The sequence below is a fragment of the Lissotriton vulgaris genome, unplaced genomic scaffold (assembly GCF_964263255.1).
Source record: "Lissotriton vulgaris unplaced genomic scaffold, aLisVul1.2 SCAFFOLD_2358, whole genome shotgun sequence".
NCBI classification, from domain to species: domain Eukaryota; kingdom Metazoa; phylum Chordata; class Amphibia; order Caudata; family Salamandridae; genus Lissotriton; species Lissotriton vulgaris.
The window spans coordinates 333300-352611 of record NW_028252088.1 but is presented as its reverse complement, the minus strand read 5'-3'; the positions used below and the strand labels follow the sequence as shown (position 1 = coordinate 352611).

The window sequence follows — 19312 nt, the reverse complement described above, 5'->3', positions numbered from 1 at the left end:
CCTGTTAATAAAAGGGGCCGAGCGCAGGTGCCCTGGGCCAGTTACAGTACCCCACTGCTGAGTGTCTGTGTGGTCACTTTGTACACCATGTGGGACTAGGGCCCAAAACACCACAGAGGGGACACAGGGACAATGGGGTGTATGGGCTTAGAAGAGGGAACACAGGAGCACTGGGCGGGCTTAGATTCTGGATGGCTGAAGCAGGTTAGGTTGGTCCGTGTGACCATCAAACTCGTTTTTTTGTGCGTTTTGTTTCTCTTTCATTGGGGGCGAGTCACCAGGTGCAACACCCTGGAGCACCGCACGGGTGGTATGCGTTCCTCCAGCTGCTGTACGTAATCCCACTGATGCGCTCAGGTCCCCGCCACAGTGGGCGTGGAGGCGAAGCCAGGGATGAAAGTCAAATGGTCCTTTTTGTGACCCTCTGACATCAGGGGCTCACCCAAGATTGTCTTGAGTTCTTACTCTGTGGATGTCTGTGGCCCTCGTAACTTTTTTTTTTTGCGCAAACTCGAGGTATTGGAGAGCTTTACATGAGCACTGGTTACGTTACACACAGACACATTGATTTTTTATTTTTTTTGGTAGGCAGTGGGAGATTAAGTGATTTGCCCAGGATCACAGGATGTGGAGTTGACCCGAGGCTCGAACCTTGGTTTCCCAGCTCCAAGGTCGGCGGTCTAGCGTCAGACCACATCCTCTCCCCATTCTATGAGAGGGACAGACGTGTCCTTACCACACTCACTCACCTTGAGCACGTCCTTCCGGGTGGGGTAAGAAAACGACACGTTGTTGAAGCGAATGTGGCCCTGTAGGGTGTTCGGCTTCAGGTGACCCCCAGTGGACACCCCAGGAGTTCGGTCCATGTACTGGAACACCTTCTCCGCTGCCCCTACAGACAGGATCATCTGGCTGTACATGTGCACCATGGTCTGCAGGAGAAGGAGAAAAGGTTATCCCTTTCCAGATGGAAGTGAACTCACCATTAATCATTGTATGACCCCCCTTAAGGTAACTGTGGGAGGTGCAGCCATTTGAAAGTAAGGGGGTCACCTCTAGTGAGTGAAGCCTCACTCAGGTCTAACATCTTTGGTGAGAATTCTCAGGAAGCTGCTCAGCTCTGAAAGTTTACATTTTTCTACCTTTTTGAAAGTTGGATGTGCACTATCCCACATTTTGTTCTCTGCACCTGAAAAGCCTCTTTTTTCCAGTTTTAGCACCTGATTCAGTGTTGTGTACCACAACACTTTGCTGCGTTCCGATGGCAGCTTCCTGTCCTCCCACACACTGACTGTGTCTTTGCCTTTGACAATGTGAAGAGCTCGGCTGCCTTTCGCTTAGGTTCATGCCATATAAATACCACATACAAACACTGTGCACCCACAGAACCCTGCCCTATTTGCACATGGAGTCCAGGGGCCTCATTTATGAAGCGCCTTGCGCCATCGGAACGTCACTTTTTGTGACGTTCCATGGCGCAGCTGCCTGCGTGATATTTATCAGGCAGCACTAAGCCACTTTGTTTGGCTTAATGCTGCCAGATAAATATCAGCCCCTTTAACACAGTGTTCTGCATTAAAGGGGCGTGCAATGGGTGTTGCTTGGGGCGTTCCCAGCCACATCCATGGCCTTTTGACACTGCCCCAGATTTATGAGAAATCGTAAATCTGAGGCAGTGCCAAAAGCTTACGCCTCCCCAGGGGAGGCGTAAGGGAGGCGCAACGGGGAGAAATAGTTTTATTTCTCCTCGTTTTTCATTTTTCTATGTGTGCTGCATTCCGCAGCACACGTAGAAAGAGGAAAAGCCTCTTGTGATTAGTTTTGTACAGAAAGATTTCCCTTCCTGTACAAAAATAATCATCCCGCAAAGCAGGCACCCATGCATCATTTTGCAAAGGTGCCTGCGTTGGCGCAGGCAGCCCGTTGTGCGCCGGCGCAGGGGAAAAGGACAGGAATGCGCCGTATCTTATAGATACGGTGCATTCCTTCCTTTTTCTTTTGCCGTAGGGAAGCGCAGCAGGAAGGCCTGCTGCGCTTGCCTACGACAAAACCTCATAAATGAGGCCCCAGGTACTGTGCACACATAAGCCATTGCACTGTCTGTGCATAGATCCCATGTATTCTGCATCCATAGAGGTCTGTGTTGTTGACACATGGCACCCAAGCACTGTGTAGACTCCGACTGTCTAGTACATGCGCCCACAGAACCCTGCGCTATTTGCCATGAAATCCATGTATGACGCCAGCATACCCACTGCACTGTCCACACATCCATCCTATGTTACATTATATTTATTGGTATAGCGTACTAATCACCCAATAGGGTATCCATGCGCTTGGGCAACTGTGTATGTGTCCGGTCCCCGAGGTGCTTCTACGAAGAAACAGGACTTCAGCTTCATGCGGAACATATAAAGTGCAGAGGAGGCTCTTATGTGTAGAAGGAGGTCTCAAGAAGTGAGGAGGAGGCTCTGATGTGCTGAGGGAGGTCTCAAGAAGTGAGGAGGAGGCTCTGACGTGTTGAGGGAGGTCTCAAGAAGTGAGGAGGAGGCTCTGCTGTGTTGAGGGAGGTCTCAAGAAGTGAGGAGGAGGCTCTGATGAGTTGAGGGAGGTCTCAAGAAGTGAGGAGGAGGCTCTGCTGTGTTGAGGGAGGTCTCAAGAAGTGAGGAGGAGGCTCTGATTTGCTGTGGGTGGTCTCAAGAAGTGAGGAGGAGGCTCCGACGTGTTGAGGGAGGTCTCCAGAAGTGAGGAGGAGGCTCTGATGTGTTGAGGGAGGTCTCAAGAAGAGAGGAGGAGGCTCTAATGGGTTGAGGGAGGTCTCAAGAAGTGAAGAGGAGGCTCTGATGTGTTGAGGGAGGTCTCAAGAAGTGAGGCGGAGGCTCTGATTGGTTGAGGGAGGTCTCAAGAAGGGAGGCGTAGGCTCTGAAGGGTTGAGAGAGGTCTCAAGAAGTGAGGCGGAGGCTCTGATGGGTTGAGAGAGGTCTCAAGAAGTGAGGAGGAGGCTCTGATGCATTGAGGGAGGTCTCCAGAAGGGAAGCATAGGCTCTGATGGGTTGAGGGAGGTCTCAAAAAGTAAGGAGGGGGCTCTGATGTGTTGAGGGAGGTCTCAAGAAGTGAGGAGGATGCTCTGATGTGTTAAGGGAAGTCTCAAGAAGAGAGGAGGAGGCTCTGATGGGTTGAGGGAGTCTCAAGAAGTGAAGAGGAGGATCCGATGTGGAGTGGGAGGTCTCAAGAAGTAAGGCAGAGGCTCTGATTGGTTGAGGGAGGTCTCAAGAAGTGAGGCGTAGGCTCTGATGGGTTGAGAGAGGTCTCAAGAAGTGAGGAGGAGGCTCTGATGTGCTAGGGAGGTCTCAAGAAGTGAGGAGGAGAATCTGATGTGTTGAGGGAGGTCTAAAGAAGTGAGGAGGAGGCTCTGATGTGTTGAGGGAGGTCTCAAGAAGTGAGGAGGAGGCTCTGATGTGTTGAGGGAGGTCTCAAGAAGAGAGGAGGAGGCTCTGATGTGTTGAGGGAGGTCTCAAGAAGTGAGGAGGAGGCTCTGATGGATTGAGGGAGGTCTCAAGAAGCGAGGAGGAGGCTCAGATGTGAGGAGGGGGCTCCGAGTTGTTGTGGGAGGTCTCAAGAAGCGAGGAGGAGGCTCGGATGTGTAGAGGGAGGTCCCAAGAAGTGAGGACGAGGCTCTGATGTGTAGAGAGAGGTCTCAAGAAGCAAGGAGGATGCTCTGACGTGTTGAGGGAGGTCTCAAGAAGAGAGGAGAGGCTTTGGTGTGCTCAGGGAGGTCTCAAGAAGTGAGGAGGAGGCTCTGATGTGTTCAGGGAGGTCTCGAGAAGTGAGGAGGAGGCTCTGGTGTGTTGACGGAGGTCTCAAGAAGTGAGGAGGAGGCTCTGATGTGTAGAGGGAGGTCTCAAGAAGTGAGGAGGAGGCTCTGATGTGTAGAGGGAGGTCTCAAGAAGCGAGGAGGAGGCTTTGATGTGTTGAGGGAGGTCTCAAGAAGAGAGGAGAGGCGTTGCTGTGTTCAGGGAGGTCTCAAGACGTGAGGAGGAGACTGATGTGTTGAGGTAGGTCTCAAGAAGTGAGGAGGCTTTGATGTGTTGAGGGAGGTCTGAAGAAGCGAGGAGGAGGCTCTGATGTGTAGAGGGAGGTCTCAAGAAGCGAGGAGGAGGCTCTGAGGTGTTAAGGGAGGTCTCAAGAAGAGAGGAGGAGACTGATGTGTTGAGGTAGGTCTCAAGAAGTGAGGAGGAGACTGATGTGTTGAGGGAGGACTCAAGAAGGGAGGAGGAGGCTTTGATGTTTTGAGTGAAGTCTCAAGAAGTGAGGAGGAGGCTCTGATGTGTTGTGGGAGGTCTCGAGAAGTGAGGAGGAGGCTGTGCTGTGTTGTGGGAGGTCTCAAGAAGCGAGAATATAGCTCTGAGGTGCTGAGGGAGGTCGTTCCAGGTCTTAGGTGTGATGTAGGAGAATGAGCGACCTCTAATTTTGCTTTTGCAAATCCAGGGCATGTGTGCGAGTGAGAGTGAGGCAGAGTGGAGGTGTCTGATAGGTTGGTGTGTGCGTGCAGATGTTTAGGTATTCTGGTCCTGTGTTGTGTAGGGCTTTGTATGTGTGCCTGAGAAGTTTGAAGTGGCTTTGCGTGTGAATGGGAGCCATTGAAGCTTCATGAGGTGCAGTGTGGTGTGGGTGGAGCGTGAGAGGCCGAGTATGAGTCTTGCGGCTGCATTCTGGATGATCTGTGTATGAGTTGTTTGGAGATTCAGGTGTAGAGACTGTTGTCTTAGTCCATCCTGCTGATAATGTATGATTGTCTGACACTCCATCTGTTGGCCAGAAGCAACAGTTTGAAGATATTTTGCAGAATGCGTAGGATGTGGAAACATTAGGTGCACACTGTGTGTGTGGGAGCGACCCTTGACCCTGCTTGCAGGCCAAGTCGCTCCCCTCCTGCCGCACAGCTCCACCTGTGTGCCAGTGCCTTCCCCCTCGCTGCCATAAGTTCTATCCTGCTGTGCTGACTGTTTTGTCTTATTCCTATCTGCTGCCACTTTATTACCCACTGCTGTGTGCCATTTAGCATTGTATTTTAAGTTTTCCTGCCCTCATTCTTAGCACCCTGCCCGGTTCCCCCCCTCCCTTCTTTTTTCCTTCTGTGCCCTCATCCGATTCCCATCACGGACCCCCTGATCACCCCCTCGCTACCCCGCTCCCGCCTCCCAGCTGCTCCTCCCTCCCTCCCCGCCTTAAATGGCGGCAGGGCCGCTGGCACGCCCGTCTGCGCCCGTCCGCCTCTGGACCGCGCCCAGCGCCAGAACCCCTGGATCCGCCACGCCATCAGACTCCACTACGACACCAGCACCCTCCACACACTCAACGCCAGCCGAAACTACACCTGCAACGGACCATTCTCCTGCCGCACCTGCAGCTTCACCTGCGACAGAACCACCAAACCTCCAAGTACCTAACCCAACCACCTCTGCTGCATACTCCTCAACACCCGCTCCGCACGCAAACACGCCATCGAGCTCTGGGATCAGCTCGATACCTCCGCCCCAGATGTGGCCTTCCTGACCGAGACCTGGTGGAACGACTCCTCGGCACCCAACATTGCTATAGCCTTCCCGGACAGCTACAACATCACCCGCAGGGACCGCACCAACGGAGTCAGAGGAGGAATAACCATCGTCCACAAGTCCACCCTCAAGGTCGCAACCCACACAAGCGATACCCTCAACACCACCGAACAGCTGCACTTCCGGATCCACACCAATCCCAACACCACCCTCAGAGGCCCCGTGGACCCTGGACTCAGTTCAGCAACTCCATCGCCGACCTCGCCAGCACCCACGCACTCGCCTCCGCGGACGACATCCCCCTCGGGGACCTGAACTTCCACCTCGAGAACAACAACGACGCCAACTCCACCACCCTGATCGACAACCTCGCCAACCTCGGCCTCAGACAACTCATCACCGCACCCACCCACGCCGCCGGCCACATGCTGGACCCCGTCTTCTCCACAGGCTCCCACGTCACCTTCAACCACACCACCGAACTCTACTGGACCGACCACCGCTGCATCCATTTCACCTTCAAGAAACCAACCACACACCACCGCACCCAACAGCTACCTTGCCGCTGCTGGAGCAAAGTCACCGACGAACAGCTGATCACCACCCTAGCCCAGAACCCACCCACTGACCCCGACGCCGCAGCCCGCAACCTCAGACAGTGGATCGACGACTGCGCCAAAACCCTCGCCCCGCTCAAGAAACCCTCCAACAACCACGCCAGCAAGAGAGCCACCTGGTTCACCGACGAGCTCCAGACCTCCAAACGCATATGCCCGAAACTGGAGAAAATATGGCTCCAGGAACGCACACCGGACAACCGCGCAGCCCATAAGGACGCCACACGCAGACATCACCACCTCATCAGACTAGCCAAGAGATCCTCCTTCAAAAACCGCCTGGACAACAATGCACATGATAGCAAAGAGCTCTACAGCATCGTAAAGGAACTCTCCAACCCCAGCGCTAACACCAATGACATCCCGCCCTCACAAGAACTGTGCGACTCACTAGCCATCTTGTTCCACCACAAGATCGATGACATCCACGACAACTTCAACACCACGACCGCCCGACTACGCCAGACGCCACCTCTCCTGTGAACACCACCAGCGCCAATCGCCTGACCTCCTGGTCAAACGTCAACGACGACGAGACACGCAAGGTCATGAACTCCATCCACTCAGGATCTCCGTCAGACCAATGCCCACACCACGTATTCAACAAAGCAGACGCAGCCATCGCACCCCAACTACGGAAGGTCATCACTATCTCCTTCGAAACAGCTACATTCCCGGTAAGCTGGAAGCACGCCGAAATCAATGCCCTCCTCAAGAAGCCCAAAGCGGACCTCAAGGACCTCAAGAACTTCCGGCCCATCTCTTTGCTCCCGTTCCCGGCAAAAGTCATCGAGAAAATCGTCAACATGCAACTGACCCGACACCTCGAAGACAACAACATCTTGGACTCTTCCCAGTCCAGATTCAGACGAAACCACAGCACCGAGACAGCCCTCATTGCCGCCACGGACGACATCAGGCACCAACTAGACAACAGCGAAACATCAGCCCTCATCCTCCTGGACCTGTCGGCCGCCTTCGACAGGGTCTGCCATCGCACTCTAAAGACACGCCTCCTAGAAGCCGGAATCCAAGAGAAGGCCCTTAACTGGACCACGTCCTTCCTCTCCAGCAGAACACAGAGCATCCGCCTCCCACCCTTCCGATCCGAAGCCACGAAACATCATCTGCGGCGTCCCCCAGGGCTCATCCCTCAGCCCTATGCTGTTCAACGTCTACATGGCCCCCCTCGCACAAGTGGCCCGCCATCACGACCTCAACATCATCTCCTACACGGACGACACCCAGCTCATCCTCACCCTCACCAAAGACCCACACACCGCCAAAACCAACCTCCACGAGGGAATGAAGGCTGTCACCGACTGGATGAGGAGAGCCGGCTAAAGCTGAACTCGGACAAGATGGAGGTCCTCATCCTCGGACCCACCCCCTCAGCCTGGGACGACTCCTGGTGGCCGACCACAATGGGAACAGCACCAACACCCACCGACAATGGACGCAACCTAGGATTCATCCTCGACTCCTCCCTCTCCATGTCCAAACAGGTAAACGCCGTCTCCTCCTCCTGCTAAAACACCCTCCGCATGCTCCGCAGGATCTACAAGTGGATTCCGACGGAAACAAGAAGAACGGTGACACATGTCCTCGTCAGCAGCAGACTGGACTATGGCAACGCACTCTACGCAGGAATCCCAGCCAAACACCTACGACGACTACAACGCATCCAAAACGCCTCCGCCAGACTGATTGTCAACGTCCCCCGCCGCAACCACATCACCCCCCACCTGAGAAGCCTACACTGGCTCCCCATCGACAAGAGGATCACTTTCAAGCTCCTCACCCACACACACAAAGCACTCCACAACGCCGGACCAGCCTACCTGAACAGCAAACTCAACTTCCACACCCCCATCCGCCAGCCTCGCCCTCGCCACTGTCCCCCGCATCCAACATCCAATGTACGACCTCCGGTGGCAGATCCTTCTCTTACCTCGCCTCCAGGACCTGGAAAACCCTCCCTACCCACATAAGGCAGACCCAAGACCTACTCGCCTTCAGAAGACTCCTCAAGACCTGGCTCTTCGAACAGTAGCAGCACCCCCTCCCCTCAGCACCTTGAGTCCCTCACGGGTAAGTAGCGAGCTTTACAAGTACTCTGATTGAGTGATTGACTTGATACATTATGGTGAGCTTGTCATTCAAAGCACTGCGTACACTCAGACCCCATACACTGTCTGCACTTGGAGAAACTTTAAAGACCCGCAGATCCTAGCACCATCTGCCACAAGACACCCAGGCACTATGTAACCAGAGCTTTGTGCCTAAGCTTCTTCTAGAGGCAGGAACCACTTCTCGTCTGTGTGGTTCAGCAGGGTGACAGTGTCACATGGACAGTATTCCTGCAGAATACATCCATGTCTGAAACACAAATAGCTAAAGCTAGTTGAGATGGTAAACCAGGGAACCAATGCACAAGCAACCCAAGGGCGGTTTTACCCTGATTGGTACTTTTCATTTGAATATAGCTTGGGTCCAGTGGTCATGGATTGCTTGTGTTCTGGTTCAGGGAGGATCTGGCCTGGCCGTTCAGGCTGAACTATTCCTATTGGAGCAGGATCAAGGCTGATTTGCATATAGCGGGGTCCAAACTAACTGGTCACAATGTGCAAAATAATGATGGACTGGGTCGGGGCCCTAGTAATTACCAGTGCCTGAGATTCAGTCAAGCCTTCCAGGCATCACTTTTTTGTATATTTCAGTGTGACACCATAAGTAGGACGGGTGTGCCCAGACGTGGGTCTGTGGATACTCTCACTTGAACCAAGGCATACCCAGCTGCTGATCCCATCACAAGAGTGAAATAGTTCCTTGGTCAGTGGGAGAGATTTGCCCAGCCATGAGTCCAGGGTACGCTGTGCCACTGGAACCAAGCTGTACCCAACTGATAAGCCCTAACAAGGACAAAACTAGTCATGAGATGCTTGCGTTCCGGTTTAGGGAGGACCCAGCCTGGCAATTTGGGCTGGACTGTTCCCATGAGGAACGTGGTCAAGACTGATTTGCATATGGCTGGATTTAAACTGAGGTGCCATGATGTGCAAAATAACGATGGACTGGGTTGCAGACCTGGAGTAATTACCAGTGTCTGAGATTCCTTTTAGCATTCCATCCATCACTTTATTTGTATACTTTATTGTTTCACCCTAAGTGGGGCGGGTATGCCCAGATGTGGGTCACGTTCACACTGTGTCACTGGAACCAAGCTGTACTGCCTGATGAGCCCATAACAAGGGTGAAATCGGTCCTTGGTTGCTCGTATTCCAGTCCATAGAGGACCTGGCTTGGCAATTTCAGCTGGACTGTTCCCATTGGAGCAGGGACAAGACTGATTTGCATATTACTGGGTCCAAACTGAGATGGCATGGTGTATAAAATAACAAAGGAATGGGGCCCTGAGTATTTACCTGTGGCTGAGATTAATTCAAGCATGCTTTTGTATGCTATGGTGTGTTGCTCAGCTGGGTGCTGGATAGCGATGGGAAGTACAGGGACAGTATTTCAGCAGAATATCTCACTATCTGAAGCACAATTATCTACATTTAGTAGCACCGGTTAGCAAGGGTCCCAATGCACTTACCCTTATGTGGTCTCCAGCCTCCATCTGGAATATGATGAACGAGACGAGACGCCCACTGCTTATTCTACCGCTCTGGACCAGGTGCTGCCCAAGGTACAGCATCGCCACATGCACCGCGAGCACAGCCAGCTGCAAGGAGACAAAACAGTGACGAGCCCACTCATCATGTATCAATGCGCCCGCCACATGCACCGCGAGCGCTGTCAGCTGCAAGGAGACAAAACAGTGACGAGCCCACTCCTCATGTATCAATGCGCCCCGCCACATGCACCGCGAGCGCTGTCAGCTGCAAGGAGACAAAACAGTGACAAGCCCACTGCACTCATTATGTATAAATGCGCCCGCTACATGCACCGTGAGTGCTGTCAGCTGCAAGGAGACAAAACAGTGACGAGCCCACTCATTATGTATCAATGCGCCCGCCACATGCACCGCGAGTGCTGTCTGCTGCAAGGAGACAAAACAATGACAGACCCACTCATCATGTATCAATGCGCCCGCTACATACACCGCGAGCACTGTCAGCTGCAAGGAGACAAAACAGTGACGAGCCCACTCATTATGTATCAATGCGCCCTGCCACATGGACCGCGAGCGCTGCCAGCTGCAAGGAGACAAAACAGTGACAAGCCCACTTATCATGTATCAATGCGCCCTGCCACATGCACCACGAGCGCTGTCAGCTGCAAGGAGACAAAACAGTGACGAGCCCACTCATTATGTATCAATGCGCCCGCCACATGCACCGCGAGCACAGCCAGCTGCAAGGAGACAAAACAGTGACGAGCCACTCATCATTTATCAATGCGCCCCCCACATGCACCGCGAGCGCTGTCAGCTGCAAGGAGACAAAACAGTGACGAGCCCACTCATCATGTATCAATGCGCCCAGCCACATGCACCGCGAGCACAGTCAGCTGCAAGGAGACAAAAAAGTGACAAGCCCACTGCACTCATCATGTATCAATGCGCCCGCTACATGCACCGCGAGCACTGTCAGCTGCAAGGAGACAAAACAGTGACGAGCCCACTCATTATGTATCAATGCGCCCGCCACATGCACCGCGAGCGCTGTCTGCTGCAAGGAGACAAAACAATGACAAGCCCACTCATTATGTATCAATGCGCCCCGCCACATGCATCGCGAGTGCTGTCAGCTGCAAGGAGACAAAACAGTGACAAGCCCACTCATCATGTATCAATGCGCCCGCTACATGTACCGTGAGTGCTGTCAGCTGCAAGGAGACAAAACAGTGACGAGCCCACTCATTATGTATCAATGCGCCCGCTACATGTACCGTGAGTGCTGTCAGCTGCAAGGAGACAAAACAGTGTCAAGCCCACTCATCATGTATCAATGCACCCGCTACATGCACCGTGAGTGCTGTCAGCTGCAAGGAGACAAAACAGTGACAAGCCCACTCATCATGTATCAATGCACCCGCTACATGTACCGTGAGTGCTGTCAGCTGCAAGGAGACAAAACAGTGACAAGCCCACTTATCATGTATCAATGCGCCCGCCACATGCACCGCGAGCACAGCCAGCTGCAAGGAGACAAAACAGTGACAAGCCCACTCATCATGTATCAATGCGCCCACTACATGCACCATGAGTGCTGTCAGCTGCAAGGAGACAAAACAGTGACAAGCCCACTCATTATGTATCAATGCGCCCGCTACATGCACCGTGAGTGCTGTCAGCTGCAAGGAGACAAAACAGTGACAAGCCCACACATCATGTATCAATGCGCCCGCTACATGCACCGTGAGTGCTGTCAGCTGCAAGGAGACAAAACAGTGACAAGCCCACTCATCATGTATCAATGCGCCCACTACATGCACCATGAGTGCTGTCAGCTGCAAGGAGACAAAACAGTGACGAGCCCACTCATTATGTATCAATGCGCCCGCTACATGCACCGTGAGTGCTGTCAGCTGCAAGGAGACAAAACAGTGACGAGCCCACTCCTCATGTATCAATGCGCCCTGCCACATGCACCACGAGCGCTGTCAGCTGCAAGGAGACAAAACAGTGACAAGCCCACTGCATTTATTATGTATCAATGCGCCCGCCACATGCACCGTGAGTGCTGTCAGCTGCAAGGAGACAAAACAGTGACGAGCCCACTCATTATGTATCAATGCGCCCGCTACATGCACCGCGAGCACTGTCAGCTGCAAGGAGACAAAACAGTGACGAGCCCACTCATTATGTATCAATGCGCCCTGCCACATGCACCGCGAGTGCTGTCAGCTGCAAGGAGACAAAACAGTGACAAGCCCACTTATCATGTATCAATGCGCCCTGCCACATGCACCACGAGCGCCGTCAGCTGCAAGGACACAAAACAGTGACGAGCCCACTCATTATGTATCAATGCGCTCCGCCACATGCACCGCGAGCACAGCCAGCTGCAAGGAGACAAAACAGTGACGAGCCACTCATCATTTATCAATGCGCCCGCCACATGCACCACGAGCGCTGTCAGCTGCAAGGAGACAAAACAGTGACAAGCCCACTCATCATGTATCAATGCGCCCCGCCACATGCACCGCGAGCACAGCCAGCTGCAAGGAGACAAAAAAGTGACAAGCCCACTGCACTCATTATGTATCAATGCGCCCGCTACATGCACCCTGAGTGCTGTCAGCTGCAAGGAGACAAAACAGTGATGAGCCCACTCATTATGTATCAATGCGCCCGCCACATGCACCGCGAGCGCTGTCAGCTGCAAGGAGACAAAACAGTGACGAGCCCACTCATCATGTATCAATGCGCCCGCTACATGTACCGTGAGTGCTGTCAGCTGCAAGGAGACAAAACAGTGACGAGCCCACTCATTATGTATCAATGCGCCCGCCACATGCACCGCGAGCGCTGTCAGCTGCAAGGAGACAAAACAGTGACAAGCCCACTTATCATGTATCAATACGCCCGCTACATGCACCGTGAGTGCTGTCAGCTGCAAGGAGACAAAACAGTGACGAGCCCACTCATTATGTATCAATGCGCCCGCCACATGCACCGTGAGCGCTGTCAGCTGCAAGGAGACAAAACAGTGACGAGCCCACTCCTCATGTATCAAAGCGCCCGCTACATGCACCATGAGTGCTGTCAGCTGCAAGGAGACCAAACAGTGACGAGCCCACTCATTATGTATCAATGCGCCCGCTACATGCACCGTGAGTGCTGTCAGCTGCAAGGAGACAAAACAGTGACGAGCCCACTCCTCATGTATCAATGCGCCCTGCCACATGCACCACGAGCGCTGTCAGCTGCAAGGAGACAAAACAGTGACAAGCCCACTGCATTTATTAAGTATCAATGCGCCCGCCACATGCACCGTGAGTGCTGTCAGCTGCAAGGAGACAAAACAGTGACGAGCCCACTCATTATGTATCAATGCGCCCGCTACATGCACCGCGAGCACTGTCAGCTGCAAGGAGACAAAACAGTGACGAGCCCACTCATTATGTATCAATGCGCCCTGCCACATGCACCGCGAGTGCTGTCAGCTGCAAGGAGACAAAACAGTGACAAGCCCACTTATCATGTATCAATGCGCCCTGCCACATGCACCACGAGCGCCGTCAGCTGCAAGGACACAAAACAGTGACGAGCCCACTCATTATGTATCAATGCGCTCCGCCACATGCACCGCGAGCACAGCCAGCTGCAAGGAGACAAAACAGTGACGAGCCACTCATCATTTATCAATGCGCCCGCCACATGCACCACGAGCGCTGTCAGCTGCAAGGAGACAAAACAGTGACAAGCCCACTCATCATGTATCAATGCGCCCCGCCACATGCACCGCGAGCACAGCCAGCTGCAAGGAGACAAAAAAGTGACAAGCCCACTGCACTCATTATGTATCAATGCGCCCGCTACATGCACCCTGAGTGCTGTCAGCTGCAAGGAGACAAAACAGTGATGAGCCCACTCATTATGTATCAATGCGCCCGCCACATGCACCGCGAGCGCTGTCAGCTGCAAGGAGACAAAACAGTGACGAGCCCACTCATCATGTATCAATGCGCCCGCTACATGTACCGTGAGTGCTGTCAGCTGCAAGGAGACAAAACAGTGACGAGCCCACTCATTATGTATCAATGCGCCCGCCACATGCACCGCGAGCGCTGTCAGCTGCAAGGAGACAAAACAGTGACAAGCCCACTTATCATGTATCAATACGCCCGCTACATGCACCGTGAGTGCTGTCAGCTGCAAGGAGACAAAACAGTGACGAGCCCACTCATTATGTATCAATGCGCCCGCCACATGCACCGTGAGCGCTGTCAGCTGCAAGGAGACAAAACAGTGACGAGCCCACTCCTCATGTATCAAAGCGCCCGCTACATGCACCATGAGTGCTGTCAGCTGCAAGGAGACAAAACAGTGACAAGCCCACTCATCATGTATCAATGCGCCCACTACATGTACCGTGAGTGCTGTCAGCTGCAAGGAGACAAAACAGTGACGAGCCCACTCATTATGTATCAATGCGCCCGCTACATGTACCGTGAGTGCTGTCAGCTGCAAGGAGACAAAACAGTGACAAGCCCACTCATCATGTATCAATGCGCCCCCCACATGCACCGCGAGCGTTGTCAGCTGCAAGGAGACAAAACAGTGACAAGCCCACTGCACTCATTATGTATAAATGCACCCCCCACATGCACCGCGAGCGCTGTCAGCTGCAAGGAGACAAAACAATGACAGACCCACTCATCATGTATCAATGCGCCCACTACATGCAGTGTGAGTGCTGTCAGCTGCAAGGAGACAAAACAGTGACAAGCCCACTCATTATGTATCAATGCGCCCGCTACATGCACTGTGAGTGCTGTCAGCTGCAAGGAGACAAAACAGTGACGAGCCCACTCATTATGTATCAATGCGCCCGCTACATGCACCGTGAGTGCTGTCAGCTGCAAGGAGACAAAACAATGACAAGGCCACTCATTATGTATCAATGCACCCGCTACATGTACCGTGAGTGCTGTCAGCTGCAAGGAGACAAAACAGTGACGAGCCCACTCATCATGTATCAATGCGCCCGCTACATGCACCGTGAGTGCTGTCTGCTGCAAGGAGACAAAACAGTGACAAGCCCACTCATTATGTATCAATGCGCCCGCTACATGCACCGTGAGTGCTGTCAGCTGCAAGGAGACAAAACAGTGACAAGCCCACTCATCATGTATCAATGCACCCGCTACATGTACCGTGAGTGCTGTCAGCTGCAAGGAGACAAAACAGTGACGAGCCCACTCATTATGTATCAATGCGCCCGCTACATGCACCGTGAGTGCTGTCAGCTGCAAGGAGACAAAACAGTGACGAGCCCACTCATCATGTATCAATGCACCCGCTACATGTACCGTGAGTGCTGTCAGCTGCAAGGAGACAAAACAGTGACGAGCCCACTCATCATGTATCAATGCGCCCGCTACATGTACCGTGAGTGCTGTCAGCTGCAAGGAGACAAAACAGTGACGAGCCCACTCATCATGTATCAATGCGCCCGCTACATGCACCGTGAGTGCTGTCTGCTGCAAGGAGACAAAACAGTGACAAGCCCACTCATTATGTATCAATGCGCCCGCTACATGCACCGTGAGTGCTGTCAGCTGCAAGGAGACAAAACAGTGACAAGCCCACTCATCATGTATCAATGCGCGCACTACATGCACCGCGAGCGCTGTCTGCTGCAAGGAGACAAAACAATGACAAGCCCACTCATTATGTATCAATGCGCCCACTACATGCACCATGAGTGCTGTCAGCTGCAAGGAGACAAAACAGTGACGAGCCCACTCATTATGTATCAATGCGCCCGCTACATGCACCGTGAGTGCTGTCAGCTGCAAGGAGACAAAACAGTGACAAGCCCACACATCATGTATCAATGCGCCCGCTACATGCACCGTGAGTGCTGTCAGCTGCAAGGAGACAAAACAGTGACAAGCCCACTCATCATGTATCAATGCGCCCACTACATGCACCGTGAGTGCTGTCAGCTGCAAGGAGACAAAACAGTGACGAGCCCACTCATTATGTATCAATGCGCCCGCTACATGCACCGTGAGTGCTGTCAGCTGCAAGGAGACAAAACAGTGACGAGCCCACTCCTCATGTATCAATGCGCCCTGCCACATGCACCACGAGCGCTGTCAGCTGCAAGGAGACAAAACAGTGACAAGCCCACTGCATTTATTATGTATCAATGCGCCCGCCACATGCACCGTGAGTGCTGTCAGCTGCAAGGAGACAAAACAGTGACGAGCCCACTCATTATGTATCAATGCGCCCGCTACATGCACCGCGAGCACTGTCAGCTGCAAGGAGACAAAACAGTGACGAGCCCACTCATTATGTATCAATGCGCCCTGCCACATGCACCGCGAGCGCTGTCAGCTGCAAGGAGACAAAACAGTGACAAGCCCACTTATCATGTATCAATGCGCCCTGCCACATGCACCACGAGCGCCGTCAGCTGCAAGGACACAAAACAGTGACGAGCCCACTCATTATGTATCAATGCGCTCCGCCACATGCACCGCGAGCACAGCCAGCTGCAAGGAGACAAAACAGTGACGAGCCACTCATCATTTATCAATGCGCCCGCCACATGCACCGAGAGCACAGCCAGCTGCAAGGAGACAAAAAAGTGACAAGCCCACTGCACTCATTATGTATCAATGCGCCCGCTACATGCACCCTGAGTGCTGTCAGCTGCAAGGAGACAAAACAGTGACGAGCCCACTCATTATGTATCAATGCGCCCGCCACATGCACCGCGAGCGCTGTCAGCTGCAAGGAGACAAAACAGTGACGAGCCCACTCCTCATGTATCAAAGCGCCCGCTACATGCACCATGAGTGCTGTCAGCTGCAAGGAGACAAAACAGTGACAAGCCCACTCATCATGTACCAATGCGCCCGCCACATGCACCGCGAGCGCTGTCAGCTGCAAGGAGACAAAACAGTGACGAGCCCACTCCTCATGTATCAAAGCGCCCGCTACATGCACCATGAGTGCTGTCAGCAGCAAGGAGACAAAACAGTGACAAGCCCACTTGTTGGACAGGCCACATGAAAGGCCGCTCTCCCCCGGCCCGACCCGGCCTGAGCCCGGTCCCGCAGGTACCACACACCACCCTTGCACGTCCTCCGTCCCCTCAGGGACCCCTGCCCTCGAGCATGTCAACCTCGTGGGTCCGATCCACTGCCAGCCTACGCGCCCATCCTGGGGCGCCATCTTGGACACTCCACCACGTGGCCACCTGGCCCCCGGCCGACCTCAACCCTGGGCCTGGCCAGGCCTCAGACATCCCGGCACCACCATCCACCCAGGAGGTGAGCGGGCTACTTGGCAAGTCAATGGGAGAAAGAGGTGTCGATGGCTCTCCCCCGCCAAGTGCCGCTCGCCCATCACCTCCCCGGGCACTGGCTCCACCCCCCTGCTGGGTGGCTGGACCCCCTCATCCCGGACCTCCCGACCTCCAAGTGCGAAGGTCCGGACATCAAAGCACTCCAGCCCTATAACTGGGGCAGCTCCAGAGCAGGAAGGCAGTTGTATCTTGGAGTCGAGAGACGTAAAGAGGAACTCATCCTAGACAGACTACTGGCGCTGCCATAGCTCTGTCTTGTGCACCATCGTCCTGCCTGTTGGCGCTGCCACAGCCTTCGCAACCTTCATCACCTTCATCGTCGTCGGGACCTGCTGGCGTGGCCGCGGACCGTTGTAACCGTCATCTTCACCGGGACCTGCTTGCGTGGCCGCGGACCGTTGTAACCGTCATCTTCACCGGGACCTGCAGGCTCCGCCGCGGACCGTCGTTTTCCTTCGTCCATCTCGGGACCTGCCTGGCTCCGCCGCGGCCCGATCATCTAGAACGCCGAGCTCGAGGATTGAGAGCTATTCTTCACTCATTGGTAACAAGACTGTCCCGCTACCCTTTCCCCAAACCAGAGACTAGAATCGAGGGGACCCCTGAGTCCAGACCTCCTTGTATCATATCATCGTAACCTAAGAATTGCATATAAAGTCTCGTTAAACCTTCAACCTTGTGTGGTGTCCGTCTGTGGGGGGGAAGTTACTCGTCTGTACAGTCGTTGGAGACGGCTCTCCCCGGAGACCTCTCCCCGTAGTCTCGGCCGACCCTCCCGGTCCGTCTAACATTGGTGGCCAGCGGCGCGATCCGAATCACCGCGTAAACGTACAGAGAGTAGCTCACCCCACGACGAAATCACAATGACAACTAAAGAAGGCGGATCAACCGAGAAATTCCAAATGGAGAAATTGGAGGAGTACAGCCATCGTGAACTAAAACAATTCTGCATCGAACTAGGTATCGCTACCACCGGACTAAGCACCAAGGACGATTTTAAGCATGCCCTAGAATCTTGGGCAGAGACTGGGGCTGCCGGAACCCCTGATCAAAGCACCGCAGAAAAAACCACCACGGCCCCTGAAGGGCAAAGAACGGGTCTCTCGCAAGACGAGATCCAGGAAAGAGAAAGAACCCGACTACACGAGCTGGAAATGGCCCGACTCAAAATGGACATTGAACTTAAGTTGGCCGAACAAAAAATCAACTTAGAGCACCTGCGTCTCCGAGAAGAAAGAGAGGAGAAACAAAGACAAAGGGAGCTCGAGGAAAAAAAACTGGCGTACGAACACGAACGGAACCTAGCCGAGATCAACCTGCGCAAGCAGAATAAAGAAGCAGGGGTGCCCGAGCGACCCCACACCTCAGGGATCACAGAGAAAAAGGTACACATCCCCAAGGATGTGGTCCGAGAATATTTCCGAGAGGACGACATCCAGCAATGGTTTAAGGCCTATGAAATCGCTATGACTGCACACCGGATCGATAGAAGCGACTGGGGAGCCGGTCTATGGGGGAGATTCCTCAATGAGGGCCGCGACACCCTGCTACAGCTCCCGGACCACCAGATGACCTCCTATGACCATATGAAAGCGGCACTCCTCACCCGCTATGGCCTCACACCCGAGATGTACCGTCAGAGGTTCCGAGACTGCACCCGCATCCCGGGTACAACTTGGGTGGACTATGTAACATACTTTAGCCGAGCCTTCGAGGGCTGGATCAGAGGAAGCAACGTCACGACCTACGAACAACTGTTCAATCTGATAGTATGGGAGCACCTGTCGAACAATTGCTTTATTGAACTCCGCCAGCACCTCCTCGACAGCAAGTTAACGGATCCCCGGCAGCTCGCAGCCGAAGCTGACCGGTGGGAGATCACCAGAGTGGGCCGGAATGGGTCCTACGAACAGAACCGGAACAACAATGGTCAGCACCGACCCAGAGGAGGAGGAGGGGGCCAAGGACGAGGAAGAGACAACGCTCCGGTCACCCCCGCTACCAGCACCACCCCTCCGGCCAACCGGGGCAGCACCCCGGCGCGACCGGGGTACAGAGCCAATGTCACGTGTCACCGATGTCAACGAGTCGGCCACTATGCCAACGACCCAAACTGCCCGCAGTACCAGAGCCCAAGACC

At 53.9% G+C, this 19312-nt stretch overlaps 1 protein-coding gene across 1 annotated transcript in view; it reads right to left on the bottom strand.

Annotated features, from left to right (window-relative positions):
- LOC147662679 (antigen peptide transporter 2-like) overlaps positions 1-19312 on the bottom strand; it is a 205450-nt gene that overhangs the window by 5293 nt on the left and 180845 nt on the right. Inside the window, exons 7-8 of the mRNA XM_086950986.1 lie at positions 9774-9902; positions 750-932 (exon numbers count right to left, since the gene is read on the bottom strand). Of these exons, the coding sequence (XP_086807112.1) occupies positions 750-932; positions 9774-9902 (312 nt within the window). The remainder of the gene's footprint in view (positions 1-749; positions 933-9773; positions 9903-19312) is intronic.